This window comes from Nematolebias whitei, chromosome 11, assembly GCF_014905685.2.
Source record: "Nematolebias whitei isolate Nwh7 chromosome 11, NemWhi1, whole genome shotgun sequence".
NCBI lineage: Eukaryota > Metazoa > Chordata > Actinopteri > Cyprinodontiformes > Rivulidae > Nematolebias > Nematolebias whitei.
Genome location: NC_056508.1, coordinates 35,878,063 through 35,897,220, shown reverse-complemented (window position 1 = coordinate 35,897,220; position 19,158 = coordinate 35,878,063). Strand labels below are relative to the sequence as shown.

The 19,158-nt window shown below is 38.6% G+C and overlaps 1 protein-coding gene across 1 annotated transcript in view; it reads right to left on the bottom strand.

Annotated features, from left to right (window-relative positions):
- Positions 1-427: 427 nt before the first annotated feature.
- Positions 428-19,158, bottom strand: part of kazna (kazrin, periplakin interacting protein a) — a 188,298-nt gene continuing 169,567 nt past the window's right edge. Inside the window, exons 6-10 of the mRNA XM_037684930.1 lie at positions 9,225-9,361; positions 8,054-8,224; positions 3,645-3,834; positions 1,205-1,341; positions 428-831 (exon numbers count right to left, since the gene is read on the bottom strand). Coding sequence (XP_037540858.1) covers positions 661-831; positions 1,205-1,341; positions 3,645-3,834; positions 8,054-8,224; positions 9,225-9,361 — 806 coding nt within the window. The 3' untranslated portion in view covers positions 428-660. The remainder of the gene's footprint in view (positions 832-1,204; positions 1,342-3,644; positions 3,835-8,053; positions 8,225-9,224; positions 9,362-19,158) is intronic.

The following is a 19,158-nucleotide window of genomic DNA, read 5'->3' as shown; positions in this document are numbered from 1 at the left end:
TGCGCAGTTACTTGACATCCAAATTGATGTTGGATTTGAGGAGTCTGCATGTTGCCTACAGGAAACTGTTCTCATCATGGCATCATGGGAGGGGGGAGTGTGAGGGGGGTGGGGGTTACCAGGCAGGACACTGAACAGGGAGGACTTTAAGTAGTGAAGGGAGGCGAGCACATATCCAAAATAACAAAAAGGCAATAGGGACATGGAGACATTTACACGCACAAAGTGCACAACATCTGTTGTTATTTACAAGTACAGCAGTCCTTCAAGTTTCCAGTCGAACGAAAACAAAAAGTCAGATTTGAACACAGAAGATGCAATAACAGCTGTGTGGGGGGGCAGGTACAACAGCGCATGTCCATGTTCTCCCTGCTTTTTACAAAACTGTACACACAGGTGCACTTTACTTGTTAAGATTTACACTCCAGGGAAACAAAAAGGCGCCTCTGACATCTCACATGGCTTCTGTTCTGACCACAGGAAACACGTTCACGTGCACATTATCACGCACCTACAGGTATGCGTGCAGGTGACAATACACAGGCACACAAAATATTATATCTGTACACACTGACACTCATTCCCCCATACAGCAAGCACAATAATGTCCTCTAGGTGCCCCCAACAGCTCTGCAGGTGGTTCACTCAGACGTGTGTGCGTTACCAGTCTGCATCCTCCTCTATGTAATAATCGGGTGTTGAAGTACCATCAAACAAACCAGGGTCCAGAGACTTGCGTTGCTTTCCCCGGGCAAAGACGCGGGACAGTGAGCCCAAGCCCATCTTCTCTTTCTTCTTCTTACGCTTCGCCTCCTCCAGATCTTCTAGGGACTGATGGGAGAAAGAGGGAGAGGGACACCAGAGGGAACCAGAAGATGAATAGAGGAGCAAAGGGACTGAGTGATGCAAGAGACGAAGTTAGTGAAGGGGTGCGGAGAGGGTATTAAAGATCAGAGGAGATCACAGCACACGAGGAAGGTGACAGTTTTCATGCTGCAGGACATGCACTTAAACCAACAGCCACCGCTGGATTTTACAGACGCTTCGAACCACATGTGCAAAGGAAGCGCACAACAGACAGTGTGGGGCAAAAGTGAACGAAGCTAGGAAGGCTAAAACAACAGCAGCCAGGCCCCAAAGACGGTCAGCAGTTACCGCGAAGGAGGTGATTACTTGGGAGGGTGCAGTGGTGGGCAGCCCTTACATTGCAGAGCGAATGAGTCCGATGACGAGGTGAGTTGATATCGCTGGGCGTTGACGACCGATCTCCCTCCATGGCAGAGGCGTCAGAGATGATGGAGGGCTGACGCGAGTGGCATGGGCTCACCCGCACGGCAGCCACTAAACAGGACGAGAGAGGGGAGAGAGATATGGCTCGTTTCTGATTTGGGTGTTTGGGACACCTAATATGTACAGGCAGTGGTGGAAAGAGTACTGAAAATTTGTACTCAAGTACAAGTACACTGCTTAGATTGTACTCAATTACAAGTAAAGTACTGGCGTTATAAAATACTCAAGTAAAAGTGCAAAGTACTCTTCTCAAAAACTACTCGGAGTATTAATTACTTTTTAACCAATTGATGTTTTATTGTGTTGTCAATAGAAAGCATTCAGTTTGATTTCCTGTATATAATACGTTACTGTATATAATACTGTATATAATACTTTACTGTATTTAACAGCTAAATTCAAAGCTCATTCCTCAGACAATCAGCAGCTCCATCTTATTTTAGTACCAGACAAACCGATGGCAGTGACAACATCTAAGATCTTTGCATACTTAGCCAAACTAGTAACCCACACAAACAAACATAAAAAGTAATATCATACATGTAGCTGTAAAACCTCGTGTACCGCAATATGTTTTTGAGATTAGATGTTGAAGTCTTGTAAACTGTTATCACTGTAGAGATCAAACAAAGTGTGCATCTGGACGCCGTCTCCTCTTCTCCCTCTGTACATGAAGCATTCCTCCAGGTATGGCCACGGGCACTCGTCCTCAGCCTTTACCTTATCATTTCTCCGTCTCCATTTTAGCTTTTTCTCCAAATCTTTGGTCCATAAATGACTCTCTACTCTATGGAGTTTTCCTTTGGTTATGTCATAAGTATTTGGTGTGTTTGTGATTTCAGAGCCTTATTGGCTACAAAGATGCAGATGAACGGTTTAATATTAATTCAAATTGCGGCCGTACTCAGTAGCGACTCCTGATTTTAAAAGTAGTGGAGTAAATTACATGGTTTAAATTGTACTTAAGTGTGAGTAAAATTACACACTTGAAAGAAATATGGGCACTAGAAAAGAAAGCTAGCTAAAGAAATAATGGATACTTGTAATTTTATAAGTTTTTTTTTTTCATTCATTCAACCTTTATTTAGACTGGATTTACCTGTCTAAATAAAGGTTGAATGAATGAAAAAATACTCATAAAAAGTACAAGTAGCCAAAAAAATCTACTTAATTACAGTAATGCGAGTATTTGTTATTTGTTACTTCCACCCCTGTGTACAGGCAACAAAACAAATCTCATTTGCTTTAGCTCTGGAGCACATTTAAATGAAAAAAATGTATTTAAAATTTAAAGTAAGCCAAAAATATATTTGAAACCAGCTGCAGTTGCTAAGCAACAGTACAAACAGCTTGATAGAGGCTGAGAGCATGTGTGCATTTACCTAAAAGACTGATCTGTAAAGTATAACTTTTTGCATTTCGATTTGGTGTTTGTGACTGTTCACACGTTGTCCTTGTTTTCTCTCCTGTGTCTCTGACTTTATTCAAATGTTCCCAATTAACAACCAATATGTGAGCCTTTAAAACATCTGTGAACATCTATGAATTTGATTTCTGATGCCTGCAAGGCTATAATTTGGAAAAATCTTTCTCTTTTATAATGTTGAATGTTGCAAGGTCATTTTTGTACTTCGTTTAGACATTTTTTTAATTTATAAAAGCTTCAACTGCTACATTGAAAGGTTATAGAATAGTGTTTGCATAAACTAACTGACTATGTTTTAATATGGCAACAATTCACTTGGGTGTTTGGTTTTCAGACTTGTCAGTTTGATCAGAATCAGTCTGTCCAAAGTGAAGTCATTCAAAGAGCTATCACTTTAAAATGTAGATTTATCTGTTTGAAGATCCACTTCAGTTTGACTGCGCTACAGAACAAAGAACCAACTGAATTTAAAATATGATTTTATATTGTATTTTTAGACAAATGTCTGCATGTTTGAGCGTTGTGACATGCAGTTTCTCTTTTGACACCTGCAGCGTACGTCAGTCAAAGGGTGCAGTACAGCAAAGAAGGAAAATCTATGAGGGGACTGAACATTGAGTAAAAACATTTTTTTTTGCAAATATATATTCTGTATGTCAATTTAAAGTATTCCATACATTTTGCTCACAGGTTGTACTTAACATGCAAGTGATGTTTCAGTTTTCAGCACCGTTTGTAAAAAAAAAAAAAAAAAGGGAAACACAAGGTGAATGACACGACACAGCAGGAGCATCATCATACAGAGCAGATGGAAAGACTGAATGTGTCTAAAGCAGCTTCACGTGAACATGCAGAGTAAACAAAGGTACCACCACCTCATGGTGCTCAGGTTGTCGTAGGACGTGGGTGTAAATTTGTGCCTATGTACCTTGTCTGTCCGAGGGATGCACTGAGTGGACGTAGAGGGTCTGCTGACTCTGTCTGATGGCCGCAGTCAGGGGAAGATCAGCCTGCATCACCCACTCCTGGTTGTTGCCGTTGACGACCGCCTCTGTCGGCATGGCCAGGGAGTGACGCTTGGGCACATCTTTCGTCAGGGTGGCTAGTGACTGTTTGGCCTAAAGGAGAGACAGACACATGCATTCTGAGCATGCACCTGGGAGGAAATCTTCATTTTGGAGTAAGCTTGTGCTTCTTTCAAACCACTAACATTTATAGTGTGAATGTTTATCAAGTAACCAGACTATTGTGATCCAATTTTTCTTCTGTACATTTTCCAGCATCTTTCTAGTTCAACAATGTTTGTGCTATTTCAACAAATCTTATTCAAAACGTTCAGCTCTTTCAGGACAATCTTGCTGAGACTTTTGGTATTGGTGCAACTTTAGCTTTTTGACATATTTAGCCTTTTCTGCCATTTTTTTCTTCATGAAAAAAAAATGAGCTCATTTTACATCCTTTAAATCTTTAGAACCTTTTACTGTTCCTTTCACATTTTGTTCCGGTTCAGTTTCTTTCAGCTTCCTTGTGCAAATTTTAACTTTTTTCCAGCTCCTTTCAGCTCCTTTCAGCTGTTTTGTGCTTCTTTCTGATTTTTTTCGGTTAACTGCAACGTTTTTTTTGTTGTTGTTGCTTTTTCTAACTTCTTTATGCTAATTTCAGTTTGTTATGCTCCTTTCAGTTTATTTATACAAGTTTCAGCTTTTTCCGCCGTTGCAGCTACTATTTAACTGTTTTATTCTAATTTTAGCTTTTTTTTTTAAAGTTTTTGGCTAATTCCACTTTTTTTTTTTTTGCACTCATTTGAACTATTTTTAGCCTAATGAGGAAAAATCTGTGCTCTCTCCACTTCCTTCTAGTAATTTAAGCTTCTTTTTGCCTTTTAGCTACTTTTCAGATGTTTTTTCTTTTTTTTTTTTTTTTGCTAATTTCAGCTTATTTCAGATCATTTCCACTTTTATGCTCATTTTAGCTTCTTTCGGCCTAATAGGACAAACGGGTTATTTCTGCTTTCTTCTGCTAATTTCAGCTTGTGCTACCTTTTCAGCTACCTTTTTTAGCATTTTTTACCTACCATAATTTCAGCTGTTTTCAAATAAATTCTTTTTTTTCATGGTAATTTTTGCTACTTTCAGATTAATTAACTCCTTTTTGCTAATTTCAGTTTGGTATGCGTCTTTCAGCTTTTTTCTGCTAGTTTCAGCTTTTTCTGCTCCTTCAGCTATCATTTAGCTATTTTGATGCTAAGTTTAGCCTTTTCAGTTAATTCCACATTTTTTAGCTCATTTCAGCTCCTTCCACTTCCTTCTGGTAGTTTAAGTTTATTTCTGCCTTTAAGCAACTTTTCAGCTATATTTTTGCTCATTTCAGCTCTTTTTTTTTTTTTTTTAGCAAATTTTCTAATTTTTGTGTTCATTTCCCCTAATTTATACCAAATTCAGTAAATGTGTGTTCTTTCTGCTTTCTTCTGCTAATTTAGACTCGTTCTTCTATTCAGCTACATTTCAGCATGCTTATTAGCTAATTTCAGCAGTTTTTCAGTAAGTTCTGCAAAAAGCATTCACACTGTATTTTCACAGGAAATGCAGTTTCTCTGTTAGAATTTTCTTCTGCATTATGTGCACACAGCAGAATCTGTGTCTAGATTTCTGTGGGTTTGCTTCCTGCCTTTTCACTCTGCTTCTATCCTCATGAAAAATGCAGCCGTTTTATTGTTCTCCTTTCTGTTGTGCAAAATCTCTCACCACCATCCCTGTGAACGCTGATAAAAGTAAATATGTTGACAACAAGAAGAAAATTTTGTATAAAGCATAGAATATTTGGAGGAGGCGTTTGCTGTTTGTTGCCATGGGGGAGGAAGTTGGAGGTTGGTGGTGTGTAATAACAGAGAATCTGAAAACAATTAATGCGTTCTATAACTTTATTAAAAACATTTGCTTTGAGGTGCCTTTGAGCGACAACAGTAAGCAGCCGGAGCCTTGAGGGTTTATTATGTGTTGGCAAAATGTTCACTCTTTTCTTTCTGGTTCTGCATTTCCTGATTAGCTGTGATGTGTTGCTGTTTAAAATTGCTTGAAATGTTGTTACTGTGCAAATCTTATTGCCATGCCAAACACGGAGAGGCTGCAATATACCACCACAATCAGCTTCAACGCAATCAAGTCTCCTCCCCAGCCGTCAAACGATTATCAGCCACACTCTTTGACATGCAAAACAGAAGACCGTCACAAATCTTTGGGCTAATTAGTCACTGGAAATTTGTTTTTCAGTTATTGTTGAGAGCTTTTTAGCATCAAATTGAATCAAAACAGAGAAAAACACTGCAGGGTTGCTGATGTTAGGACCACCAGGATCAGTGAGGGTGGGCTGAGGGTTAGTCAAAAACGTGCACCTGAGAAAGAGAGGAAAGGAGAAGGGGCTTTCCAAACTGACGCACAAACCACAGTCACCAAAGTCACAGGTAGGAGACATTTTCTACGACGGAGCTTTAGGGCCATGCTAAAGAAAATAAATTACGAACGAGAATAAAGTCATAGTATTACGAGAATAAAGTCATAATACAGAGTCCCTCATTTGTCGCTGGTGTTTGGGACCATGCCCACTGGCCATAAGTGGAAAACCGCAAAGTAGGGATACAATAGTTCAAGTTCAAGTTCAGTAAACTTTGTCATGACGTGCCAGGCTGAAGTCACACTCATTCATCACCTGTTACTCCCAGTCTCCCTCCTTAAATAAACAATTCAAATTTAAATGCTGTAACATTTGAAATAAATGATCCATACTGCATGGATTATTTCTTTAAAATATTTAAAAGTATTTAAATTTAAATTGTAGAGAAGAGAAGTGCAGCAGGACATCAAAAGGGATGTCACACAGCTTCAGCTCTGAGGCACGGAGCAGAAATGTTCTTCTTGATCAATTACACTTCAACAACTAAACATAGAAGTTCTAAAATAATTAACAATAACTTTTAACACTTTTATATTTTGTGATTATGACGATTATTACGATGTGACATACTTTGAATTTTAAGTTGGAAGACAAAAGTCGATCGGTGCATCTGGACAGCAAAGGGTTAACCCTTCACAAAGACAGCAGGAAAAATGTGTGTGCGGAGGAGATCAGCTGATCAGCTGCAGGACTCGCATTGGAGGATGTCCACCCAGGATGTATTACGGATTTATTCTCATAAAATTATGAATTTATTCTCGTGATATTTCAACTTTATTCTCATAATGTATTTTTTTTCCCCCACTTAGCGTGGCCGTAAAGCGCTGTCGTAATTTTCAGGGAGAGTGAGGTTCACATGTTAAAACTAGGGGGGCCAGTCTTACCGCCATGACCCTAGGAGAGTAGTCCCTGTCCACAAGGCGTTCAAACACTCGGAACTCCATTCTCTGATTGACACAGTTACTCATCTGGGGGGTTGGAGATATGAGCAAAGGCTAGACATTTAAGAGCTTTCTATATTTTAATCAAATGTCTAAAACAGTAAAAGTGACAAACAGTTGTTTTATGCACTTATAAAAGAGCAATCAGAAACCCTCGGTTTCAGTATGTCCTGTGAATGTTTGGGAAAATGAAAATCTTTTTAAACAAAGAAACTTGTAGGACAATTCTATTTTCTGTTACATTTTTGTTGCTAATTACATTTTTGTACAAAATATTTGCCATTCATTAGCAACTTCCATGACCCATTTTCCTTTAAGGAAATTTCAGAACAGTAAAAATATGTGTTCTATAGCCGACTGCATATTCTGGTAACTGTCTAAAAATAAATACTGTATTTTTTGGACTATAAGGCGCACTTAAAATCCTTTAACTTTCTCAAAAATCGACAGTGAGCTTTATAATCAGGTGCGCCTTATGTATTAACTCTGGTTGTGCTTACTGACCTCAAATCAATTTTATGTGGTTATTATGAATGAGTTGAATAAAGTTTGACTTATCTGACAGTTTTGTTTCACTTAATACGCCTTATAATCCGGTGCACCTTATAGTCCGAAAAAGACGGTAGTGCATTTTTTTAATTTATTTTTTACAAAGTCTGTGTAAGTTGTAAGCATGAAAAAAGACATTTAGTTTTCCCGTTTTGTTGTGATGAAACCAAAATCTTAAAATTATGATTAATAGCTAAATAACTTAGATATTTGGATTACTTTTAAATGTTTTATTTCATGCCTTTTGCAGTTTGTTTAGTCCTTTTAGCTAAAGTAAAATAAGCCGTTACAGTTTTAGATTTCTACATATATTCTTCAACCCTGTTACGCTACAGTAAGCCTTGAAAGTGGCTGCCTGACTGAGTGGGATCATCTCCTGTCTGCCCTTCGGTCTCACCATGGCGAGCTCTGCCTCCAGCTCCTTGATGCGGTTCTCTCTGAGGTCGAGCTGGGAGCGCAGCATCCCCGTGTGCTCCGTGGCTTCCTTGGTCTGTCGTCGCAGGTCCCACTTCTCTCTTTCCAGGAGGTCTTTCTCTTTCGCCAGAGCCTTTACTGCGTCCTCGCTCTCCTGGCAGACACACACATCCTGATGAATAGGTTCACAAGTAGAACCCAACAATACTTAACCTGGAAAATTATAACACCAGTTAGGCTATTGTTTTCTAAAGTGACATTTATGAATATTTAAACAAAATCGCTGCCTATTTGGTCCATCAACATTTCCAGAACATGCATTAAAGTTAGTATGCATGTTCATGGTCATGCTCAATAATCCACGTAGAAAATCCAACAAAGTTCAGTCAGGTCACGGATGGTTTCTGTTTTTTATGTTAAGATGTTTCATCCTTCATCCAAAGGACTTCGTCAGTCAAAGGAGACACAACAAACCCAATCCCACAAGCAGCACACCCAAATAGTGGGCCAACCAGTTTGAAGGTTATAAGATAGTTTCTGGGGCCTGTCCTCTCCCCTGTTGACTCCTCTGAGGCAGCCATAACCAAAGTGGTTCAAAACATCAAAGTTCATGCTCAATAATCCAGGTAAAAAAATCCAACAAAGTTTAGTCAGGTCATCTGGATGGTTTTCTTTTTTTGTTGAGACGTTTCGTCCTTCATCACCATCTTATCTCCAGGAAACTGGTTGGCCCACTATTTGAGTGTGCTGCTTGCGGGACGGAGTTTGTTTGTGGCTCCTTGGACTGATGAAGTCCTTTGGATGAAAAACAAAATGTCTCAACAAAAACAAAAGAAACCGTCCAGATGGCCTGACTGAACTTAGTTGGATCAGTGTGATTAAACACACAACCTGTTCCAATTGAAACAATAGGACTGGACAGTGTATATTTGACATGCACACGCTTACCAAATATTCTCATCCACACTGAATCGACTCACTGATTTTACTGACTGAGCTTCACTGACGATTGTTCACGGATTGCGTTTGCCCAAGAGCTATTTTGTGCAACGTGCATCCAACGAGCACAGCAACAAAAGTAAAAGGTTGCGTTTGTTTTATGGATTTATTCATTTTCCTGCATGCATGTGTGAACGCTGGTGTGGGTGCCATACTTTTCTGTGCTGCTCGTAGTTGCGTATGAAGTCACGGAGCTGCTCCTCCCGGCTCTCCAGCGTGGCGTAAAGCTGCTGCATCTGGTTCACCAGATCGGCCTTCTCCGCCTTCAGACGCTTTCGATCCGACTTCATGGCTGCGAGAAAGGTGGGGGAAACGTGATGTGAAGTTCACAAGTTGACAGTTTTTCTAACGCACAACTAGAATAATAATCTCCTTCAGATATAAACTGCGTGAGTAAAAGCATTAAATATACATGCTGCTGCTGGCCCAACATTGTGTGACTGCATGCTGGTAAGGAGGTGAGTCACATACGATCTTGTCTTCCCTTTGCGTCTCGCTTTGCAAGAGACAGAAACTTACTTTTCATCTATCTCTCCCCCACAGACTGTAATCCTCTGGCACCGTGCCCACGCATGAGGGTAAAAAAGTACAGTCCACAGTGGTTATTCAGATGAGTGCAAATTTTCTCAAAGCCCACAATTGCTTTCTTTTCCAAGGATTCAAGGTTCTTTGTCATTCACATCACATGTGGTACATGAGGTGGAACAAAACTATGTACACAGCGTCCAGTTACATCCAACAAAAATACAAATTGTAAAGAAAAACAGTAATAAGATCCAAGACATGAACAAAGAAATATGCTAAACTAAGAATACACTAAGCACTACTATTACAAAACAATAAAATAAAATCAGCAGCATGAGATCATGGATGGTCAGCAACACTTACTAACAACCAAGTGGCATGCAGTCATTTTTCACAGTGATAATCCTGACTAGGAATTCATGAGTCCAACGCCCTCAGGGTAGAAGCTGTTCCTCAGTCTAGTGGTTCTGCACTTAATGCTCCTCAACCTTCTGCCTGAGGGGAGCGGGGCAACAAGTGTGTGTGCTGGGTGAGTGGGGTCCTTCATGATGCAGGTGGCCCTCTTCCTGCATCTGGAGGTGTAGATGACTGATGGTGGGGAGACTGACTCCAACAGACTTCTGTGCAGCCTTCACCACTCTCTGCCAACAGCTTATTTTCTTAAAGCTGAGCTTTTTGTTCAGTAATAATGACAATATGTGATTATTTTTATCCTATGTGTTCTTTCACAGGCCGGTTTGTGTCAGCCGTGATATAACACTGAGTTGCCTGTTTTCTTGGTGATGCTCATTAACTTGAGTTCATCTCACTTTTCCCTCTGTCCTCCTCCCTTCAGAACCACTTGTGAGTAATTAATTAACTTGTATCACAGCCTTGTTAATAGCGTGACATTCACAAGTTGAGTCTGGGGATAATGCTCAAAAAGTGAAATGGAGGAATACTTTTTTCAAGGAAACTCACACTCATGTTTCCTCTTTTTTTTGTTTTCGTCACCCCAGTCATATCTCTTCCCAGCACTCTGCCTTACAGGTGGAATCTCCCCAAGCCTGAGGCATAAACAGGCCACACTTTCTGGCAAATGAAGACAAAAACCATCCCTCACTGACCAAGAGAAACAGGAAACCTCACAGCACCTGCCTGAGGAAGTGAAATGAAAGCTGCCTTTGAATCGAGCTAAAAGAGTCTGCTGCTGCCTCACATCCTGCACCTGCGACTGTTTGGCAGCGACAAGCCTCCTGGTGTTGGATGAAGGAAAGCACTCACTGGGACGCTGTGAAAAGATCCATTCACAGCTAAATAAATCTTCTAACTCTTGTTTAACAGTTGCAAACTGCCTATAAACTGAATGCACACAATTAGGCCTGGGGTTCAGTGCTGATCATTTACATCGGCAAATAAAGGAGAGATGGAGAAGCATGTGAGCTTCTCCTCAAGGTGGAAACCATTTTTCTGACATACTTTTTGGCTCTAGTCGGGCCTTCAAAAATCATTCCCAGATGAAGCAGGCAGCAGGCTGAGGCTGCAGTGTAAACATGGAGCAACAAAAAAGAAGTCGTTCCACAGGAACATGTCTGTGCAAGAACTTATTGACTTTCCTATCGTGGGTATTGTACAAAGAAGTTCCACAGTTTACAGCTTCTGGAGAAAGTATTGTGTTGGATGTTGAATTGTTTGATTTCTTAAGTGAATGGACATCTGTCTGTCACTGTGATGAGTGAACTTTAATCTGATTAAAGCACCTCGGTGGACAAAAACCTACATCACTGACATTTATCAGTGTTCATTATCACCCACTGACATTAATTACTGAAGGCAGAGAGAAAATGGTTTTTGCTGGTGACTGTGTGTGTGGTCCTGTCTGGTAGAAGAATTGGTCACGAAACACAGAAAATGTATGTAATATTATATATATATATATATATATATATATATATATATATATATATATTTATTTTTTAAATAAATAGTTGGATGTACCTTTATAATGTCCACATCGAATTCACCAACAAAAACACAAAATGACAATTACATAAATTTTTACGAATATGAAGTTAAAATTGGATGTGTTAGTGTAGAAGAGTAGTTCACAACACATACTATGAGTGTGATGTCCAACAATACTACATGCGAATATGCATTATTTTCAATCATTTTTAAGGTCAGGCCAAAACACCTACATCTGTCTTTTCTCAACATATAATAGAAAGGTTAGGGGCAATATGCATTCCTTTAAGAGACGTTAGGCCTTTATTTTGAAGGCTTAGGCTATTTTCATAACCTTTTGTACAATGCTTTAACTGTCAAATCCTAAGCTTTAAACCTTTTCTCCCTTTATGCTAAGTGATCTATAAATTAGTAGAAGTTTTATATACAACCATTTAGTTAAAGCTTAATATAGTGATGTTCAATAATCTACCATATTAGACTGCCATGCATTTCAAAATTAAAATTTCCAGTCTAGCCATATTTTGACACTGATGAACTCCTTGTAGTCATTAATGACCGTTTGATTTAAGCGTATCACATTATTACGCAGTATTAGCAGCTCGGCTAAGATCCTTGGACTCAGTAGCTCGAAGTTTATTAGCTTGCACAAATCTCTGATAATGAAAAGAAGTAGACAATCTAGCATTTTGTGAAAGTAATTAACATGGTTTATTTTACCAATGTGCCTAAACGTAATTATGCATTTAGAATCTTGACTTTCCTAATTGTCTTTATGTAAAACAAAAACAACCCTCTTGATATTTTTAACATTGACCATTTCTGTCTAAAAATGAATAAATGTCAGTCTTTGTTTCAAACTCGTATAGAAACACACACGCACACACAGGAGTACTTACACTTGTGTAAAACTATTTGAGTGGTTTACAGCTTTTTAAAACAACACTGTCAAAATTCTCCATTCCCATTATCCAATGTTAAGAATAAATGCACCCCTCTGCATCCTGCTCTCTCAATACTGTCTCTTAAATGTGCATATCTACAGGCCTTACCTGCATAAGTGGTAACCAGCTCACTCCACAAAAGCTCTTTTGCTACCAAACCCCAAGTGCTGTGAAGTAGTTTAATGTGAACGTGTACCACTCCAGTGCCCTAAAAGTCTTTGTCCACTGGGTTCCTCGATGGTGCTTTGCTTCTAAAGGACTTAATAAATAAGCTAACTAATTAGCTACTTCACAGAGGCCTCTTCACAGGCCCACTTCAGTTTAAAAATAACTTTAATTGGTGGTTTTTCACATTGTTCTGCTTGTGTATCATTTCTAAAAAATATATATTTAAAGTTACATAGTTTGACAGGAAAGAGGCGAGGTACGTTTGTTTTCTTCTCACAGCAACAAACATTAGCACAAGTTTGAAGGTAATTCTGGATGAAATGGCTACAGAACAGAGCAAATGCTGGATGTTTGTAACTCGGTCTTGTGTCAGTATTATTATGTCCTTTGTATGTCCCGCTCACTGAACCATCAATCAGATTAAATATCAGTGCTAGTCATGTGTGCCTTGTTTAATTTGAAGCCAATAAATACCATCATAATTTCAGTGTTAAAACATTTCCTAACTCTCTTAAAAATTAATCTTTTTTTTTCCAACATGGATGAGCATGATGAGAGGGAGGAAAGATTTATAACATCTCCAGCGTTTGAAAGTTTTATTGGTTTTAGAGTTACACAAAGGGTTTTAACAAAGATAAGCTAGTTCTACTCAGCTTACAGTATCCTAAAAATTTAACTTGTAAAACTTATCATCTCTAAAATAATATGCAACATTAACAGCGTTCACTCAACACTGATATTACTCCTTATAACTTCAGTCCTACAGATGAGGGACGTACTTTTAGTCGACCTTTAACATGTATGTTTCTGGTGAAAACAAATTAAGATTATTTTATTGAAGAGGACTCTATTGTTCCCGTTTCTGAATTTAAACTTTGCCAACTAAATAATAAAAATAGGAGCCTCGGAGCAGCACTCTCACCTCCTCACTTCCTGAAAAGCAAATTAAACAATCTGATGGAATAAATGAAGTTGGTTTTAATTTTTTTAAATATTTGAGTCGACTCTAAAAACCTCAGCAGCTGACCCTTGTAAGATCTTAGTGCGTAGTCTGGTAAAAAACAAATAATAGTTTATATTTGATTAAAACATGGGTTTTAGAAGCATTTTAAGCAACACCTTTAAAAGGCTTTATTTGTTCTGTAATTTCTAATACTTTTCATGCAGGATTCATCTGTGTTTTGTCATGTTTTTTATTTGTGATTAAGTTAGTCTGCGTTTGCGTTTTGGTGTAAATTCTGTAATTTAGCTGTTTGCGTAAACTTTTTTAAAGCACAATTATTTATCAGAGACATGAAGGTGCTTCTTTTTTTATTTATTTATAAGAAAAATTACTTCAGTATGTGACACAGCAACACAATGACCCAGGTGATCTGATAGTGTTAGTTGGGATGCAGAGGCCAGTACAATCAAATATACAGCTGTGCTATGCTAGTGATGCCACTGGTCCCAGATCCCACCTCAATCCAAGCCTGGATCTGACAGCTAACATTTCTCCCAATCCTCCATGGTTTTATGGTTGGCTTGTATTTTAAAAATCCTCTTGCAGCATGTTCTTTTTTGGGGTTGCAAACAAGCAAGTTGCTCATTAGGAGCTTAAATAAAACATTAAATAAAAGTGTGCAAACCATTTCAGTTGCAGTGCCAGCAAGTCAGGAGGAGCATTCTAATTGTTATATTGTCTCTTTATCTTATTCAAGACTGGGGCTTGACTACTACAAGAAGCTGATGGGATCCAGTTGTGTGTCGCAAAGAAATTGAAAATCCCAAAGTGCAAATTTAACATCATCAACTTCAACATTATGCACCAAGTGAGGAAGCAGATACTAAACAAAATGCACAAAAAGCAGCCAGTTCCATATTTTGTCTGTTTCCTAAATTCAGCTGAAGTTTCTGAAAAGTAAATGTAAATGGCAACAAAAGTGGAGTTACTTTAATGTTGCTCTCTTGGGAAGCCAGTTTAAATAAAACAGCTTTGTTGTGTGTGTGTTGGTGTTTTAAATGCTGATTGAAGAGATTGCCTTGTAGTGAAGGACAGAGCTGCTTTTAGTGGAAAATGACACTAAACAGCAGGCTGGGCTTTGATGATTTATAGTTGTCTCCTGCTTTCATATATGCTATGAAATATCTGGGGTTCCCTTAGTGATGGTAATTAGCCAAGGGGAAAGAAGTTAATTAAAACCAGTAAAAAAAAAAAAAAAAAAAAGCCAACAACACTTTGAAAATTCATTAAAGAAAATGTTCATGAGAACATTTAATTGGTGTGTAAACTTAGCCACTCATTAAAAAAGGTATTTATAATTAATTTCCTTTTAAACTTCCACTTTAAGAGTTTAAAGGTCACCATGGCTGCATTATTTCATTGTTTGCTTTAAGGTGCGGGGCACGACATGCACTTTCATGAGGCTTCAGGAAAAAAGATGCAATTTAAAGAGGTTGGCAAAAATCCAGAGAACAATTGGTGCTCAGAGGCTAAAATCTGTTCCACGACAGAAGAATATTCAGCCGTAAAGAAGCACAACACTTAAATTCAGACCAAACCAATCCAACCAAAGAGATGGAAGAAGAGGCAGAAAAGGAGAAAAATCTGAAATAAATGAATAAATAACCAACTGGAAAGTGGAAATCTTTATCGTTTTTGTTTGTGTGCACAGGCTTCTAAAATGTGCATATAACTTAGTTTCGGTTTCATTTTCAAAGCAAACATATTATTTCAAACATTAGATACAGAGGAGAATGTATTTCATGCTACTTCATCCGCTTTATTTTTTTTTGATCCAGACAAAAAATTGTGGGAAAAAACAAAAACAAAAAAAAACCCAAGTGTTTCACAGTTATTACTTGTTGAACTTCAAGGAATCAAGCACAACTCAGCTCAAGCTCATGACAACTTGAATTCTCCAGTCGTCGCTTCCATTCTTCTGGGATAAACAACACTGTGCGCGAGCATCTGGTATGTTGTAAAATGCCAACCTTGCAAAAACGTGAAAAATCAAACGGAGTCGACACCTCACCTCCAATCAATCTGCAGCATATGGAAATTGCTGAAGTTAATGAAGTATGCTCTCAAACTCCACCCCCCCCCCCCCCCCACACACATCATCAGCAGCCACTTTAAAAGCAACCAACTCTTCAACTGCTAGATATTGTACAAAATCTTCAGGAAAATAAACTGTTGTTAAACCACACTGGAAGTCCACACCAATAAAACAGAATATTGATAGTAATGTGAAAGCAAAAACTTTATTTTCATACGAACCACAATGCCACATTCAACTTTCACACCTAACTTTAAAAACATTTTTGTTGTTTAAATCTAAGCCTAAGAGTAAAACATCATTTTAAAATAAATTTCAATCACTTTATAGTTAAAGAGGCTTCAAACAACTGGTTTGCTTTTAAACTACATCTGATAAGAATGAGAGGAGATAAACTCTTGAGGTTTTATAATTAAAGGATTTTGCATTCCCTGCCAGTTCATTAAGCAATGTGACAGACGTGATAAAAATAAATGAGACTTGAGCTAGTTTATTGCAGGCTCTTTCATTGTGTTCATGTTGCTGTGTTTTGTATGTGTGTGTTAAAAATGACATAATTAAGAAAAAAGTACACAAATGACAACACAAACTCTGAACTACTCTACTTTGAATGCTAGGAAACACCATAACTGCTACTTCCTTCCCTTCATTCACTACAGTGACATTATTTACATGAACACTCCTACAAGCACCCTGCAGATGTTGGACGCTGCCCATCATGGTGCATTAAGATTCATAACTGGCTGTAACTATCATACCCACCATTGCACCCTGTATTCACTGTTAACTGGTCATCATTAATGTCACGCATACTCTCATACTGGTATATTTTCATCTTTAAATCCCTCCTTCATACTAAAGCTGTCATTTCTAACCCAAACCGGGAGCCCAGCCCGGCCCGACCAGGATTAGAGCCAGGCCGGGCCATAATAATGTGCTTAATGTGCGGGCTGCGCCGGTGTCGGGCTTTTGATTGCGTCAGCAGACGCGAGCGGCTGACGATCCAATTATATGGCAACATGGTTTGCCATACATTCACCAACCACATGCGGCCATTTGACCTTGTGCTGACCGGCCTTGAAAGAGGTTTAAAAAAGTTCTGTTAAGCTTTAGATGTTGCACTCATCTGAAGCGCGCGTCCGACGACGCAAACAGGTGAGATCCCAAAATATTCGACATGTCAGAGCAGGGTCCGTGTCTGAATAATGCAGAATGCAGGCAGAAGCAGGGATTTAATGTGCTTTGATGGCCATGAAAGGACAAACACTCCCTTAGCTCCGATCTTCTGCCCCCTCAGTTGTGCGTGTCCGCCAACCGTTAAAAACTATATACGCAGTCAAAGCTTAATTAAAAATGTTGAGGGGTTTTCAGGTTCCGACCTGTAATTACTGTTAATTCGTCGGGTCGGGTGAGGTTCGGAAATGATGGCTACAGGCTGGGGTCGGGTCGGGTTGGATTTTCAGGACCTGAATGCAACTCTACTTCATACATCTCCTCCTACATGTCACTACGTTGAGTGCAGCTACAGCGTGCGCTCTCAAGACATAATTACCTGCAGTGTCCTGTCAGTATGAACTGAACTAGGCAAAAGGGCCTTCTCTTACTCTGCTCCTGTATCCTGGAATATCTTTCAAAAAGATCTGAAGTTGTCAACCTTGACTTCCCTAAGGGATTTTAAACAACTGCAAAGTTCATGGGGAAAAAACAAACAATGCAAACATTCCTGTTTTTAGTATTTTACATCGTTTTATAATGTAGCGTTTTTTTTTTCTTCATTTTTATATAATTTCTTCCATTCAATTTTCATTTATATGCTTTTTATATGATTGTTTATTGTTGCCTGTACTTCATGTGTTTTGTTTAAGACAGGTCTCTCTTGTAAATGAGTCAGTGAGGCTCAATGAGACTAACCTGTATAAATACACATTGAACTGAATGAATGAACAAACAAATAATTGAATGTGTCCTAGTACGTTGCGTTTTTAGATTTTATTTTTATTGTTTTGTATTTCATTCACAGAGCTTGCTTACTTATGTTATCACATTGCAAAGGCCATGCTGTTTTTGCCCCTGTGTGTGTGTGTGTGTTAGAAAATATCTCCCACTGTTTTAATAAAACTCTCAAAAGTAATAAATGTAAAACTAAATAAGATTTGGAGTTAACCCTAGTCAAGATCACCAAACAAACTTATTAAACACAAAAATGGCTTTAAAACTCAGTTTCACCGTGTGCACATGACTATGAGCTCCAATAGATCATTTAACATCTTACAATATGAGAGCTGAAGCCATAACTCTTTATGAACTGTGGTAGGCAATATCCATTCCTTTAAAGAGTTTTTAAAATATTATTCGTTTTAATTTTTATAGAAACAAGTTTTATTCTGCCAGTTTCTATAGCAAACATGTCTAAACATAAGATAGAAACAGTTCTAAAAGTAACATGAAATAAAAGAACATAACATGACAGATGCCTTTCCACGTCCTTTTTGTACAAAACTGCAAACATTCTTGGCGACAAAGCCTAAATTTACAAACTGTTACCAACTGCAAGTAAAAAGCATGAATCATACAATAGCTGCTCTTTCCGGCTGCTGTAAAAACTCTGTTTATTTTATAAAGAGGCGATCAATAGTCTGCATTTATGATGAAACTTGTGGACTGAGAAAAGAGCTGAGAACCAGCCAGATCAGGAGAGAAACCAATCTACAGTTACTCGCTAATTCATGGTTTGATTTTCACGGACTCACTCTATTGCGGTTTTTCAAAGCAAGATTGAACACAAGAAAAAAAATGTAAACGACGCACGACTGTCAACTTTAATATTACTCACATGATTGGGACAGTACAGGATACTGTACAGTAAAAGTTAAAGAAAAAATGAAATGCATGGACAGGCGCCGCTATTTTATAATTTTCTCTCAATAAAACCAACACTGTATCCCTGCTCAAAATGACTACATTTCCCAGAAGCCAACAGGGCCCTGCCCAGAAGCCCCGTTTCCTTCTGCTGAAATACTAGAGGGACAGTTTTGATCTGATCAGTAAAAGTTTGGAGCTTATTACAGTGACTTCAGCACCCAGCAGATGCAGAGAGCTGTGCAGAACCCACAGAACCGGACCTCCAGACACATCAATGAATCTTGAGAGCTGGTAGTCGGCCCATGAGTAATTCTGAGTGGGACGCGCTGGTACGTAAAATTTAGAAGCTACATATAAGTATGTTGTTAAAATTAGTAGGTTTCAGAGTTTAGAACATTGATTTTGGGCTTTGTTGCTGCAAGGTACGTCTACAGAAACGGAACGGAGTTGGACCAGAACAGAGTCGGACCGGAATCGAGCCGCTGCTGTTCTGCCTAGTTGGCGAGTAAAATTTAGTAGCTGCATATACAGTACTGTACATATGCTGCATGTACACAGTAATGTACATTAGCTGCAAATACAGTACTGTACATTAGCTGCATATACAG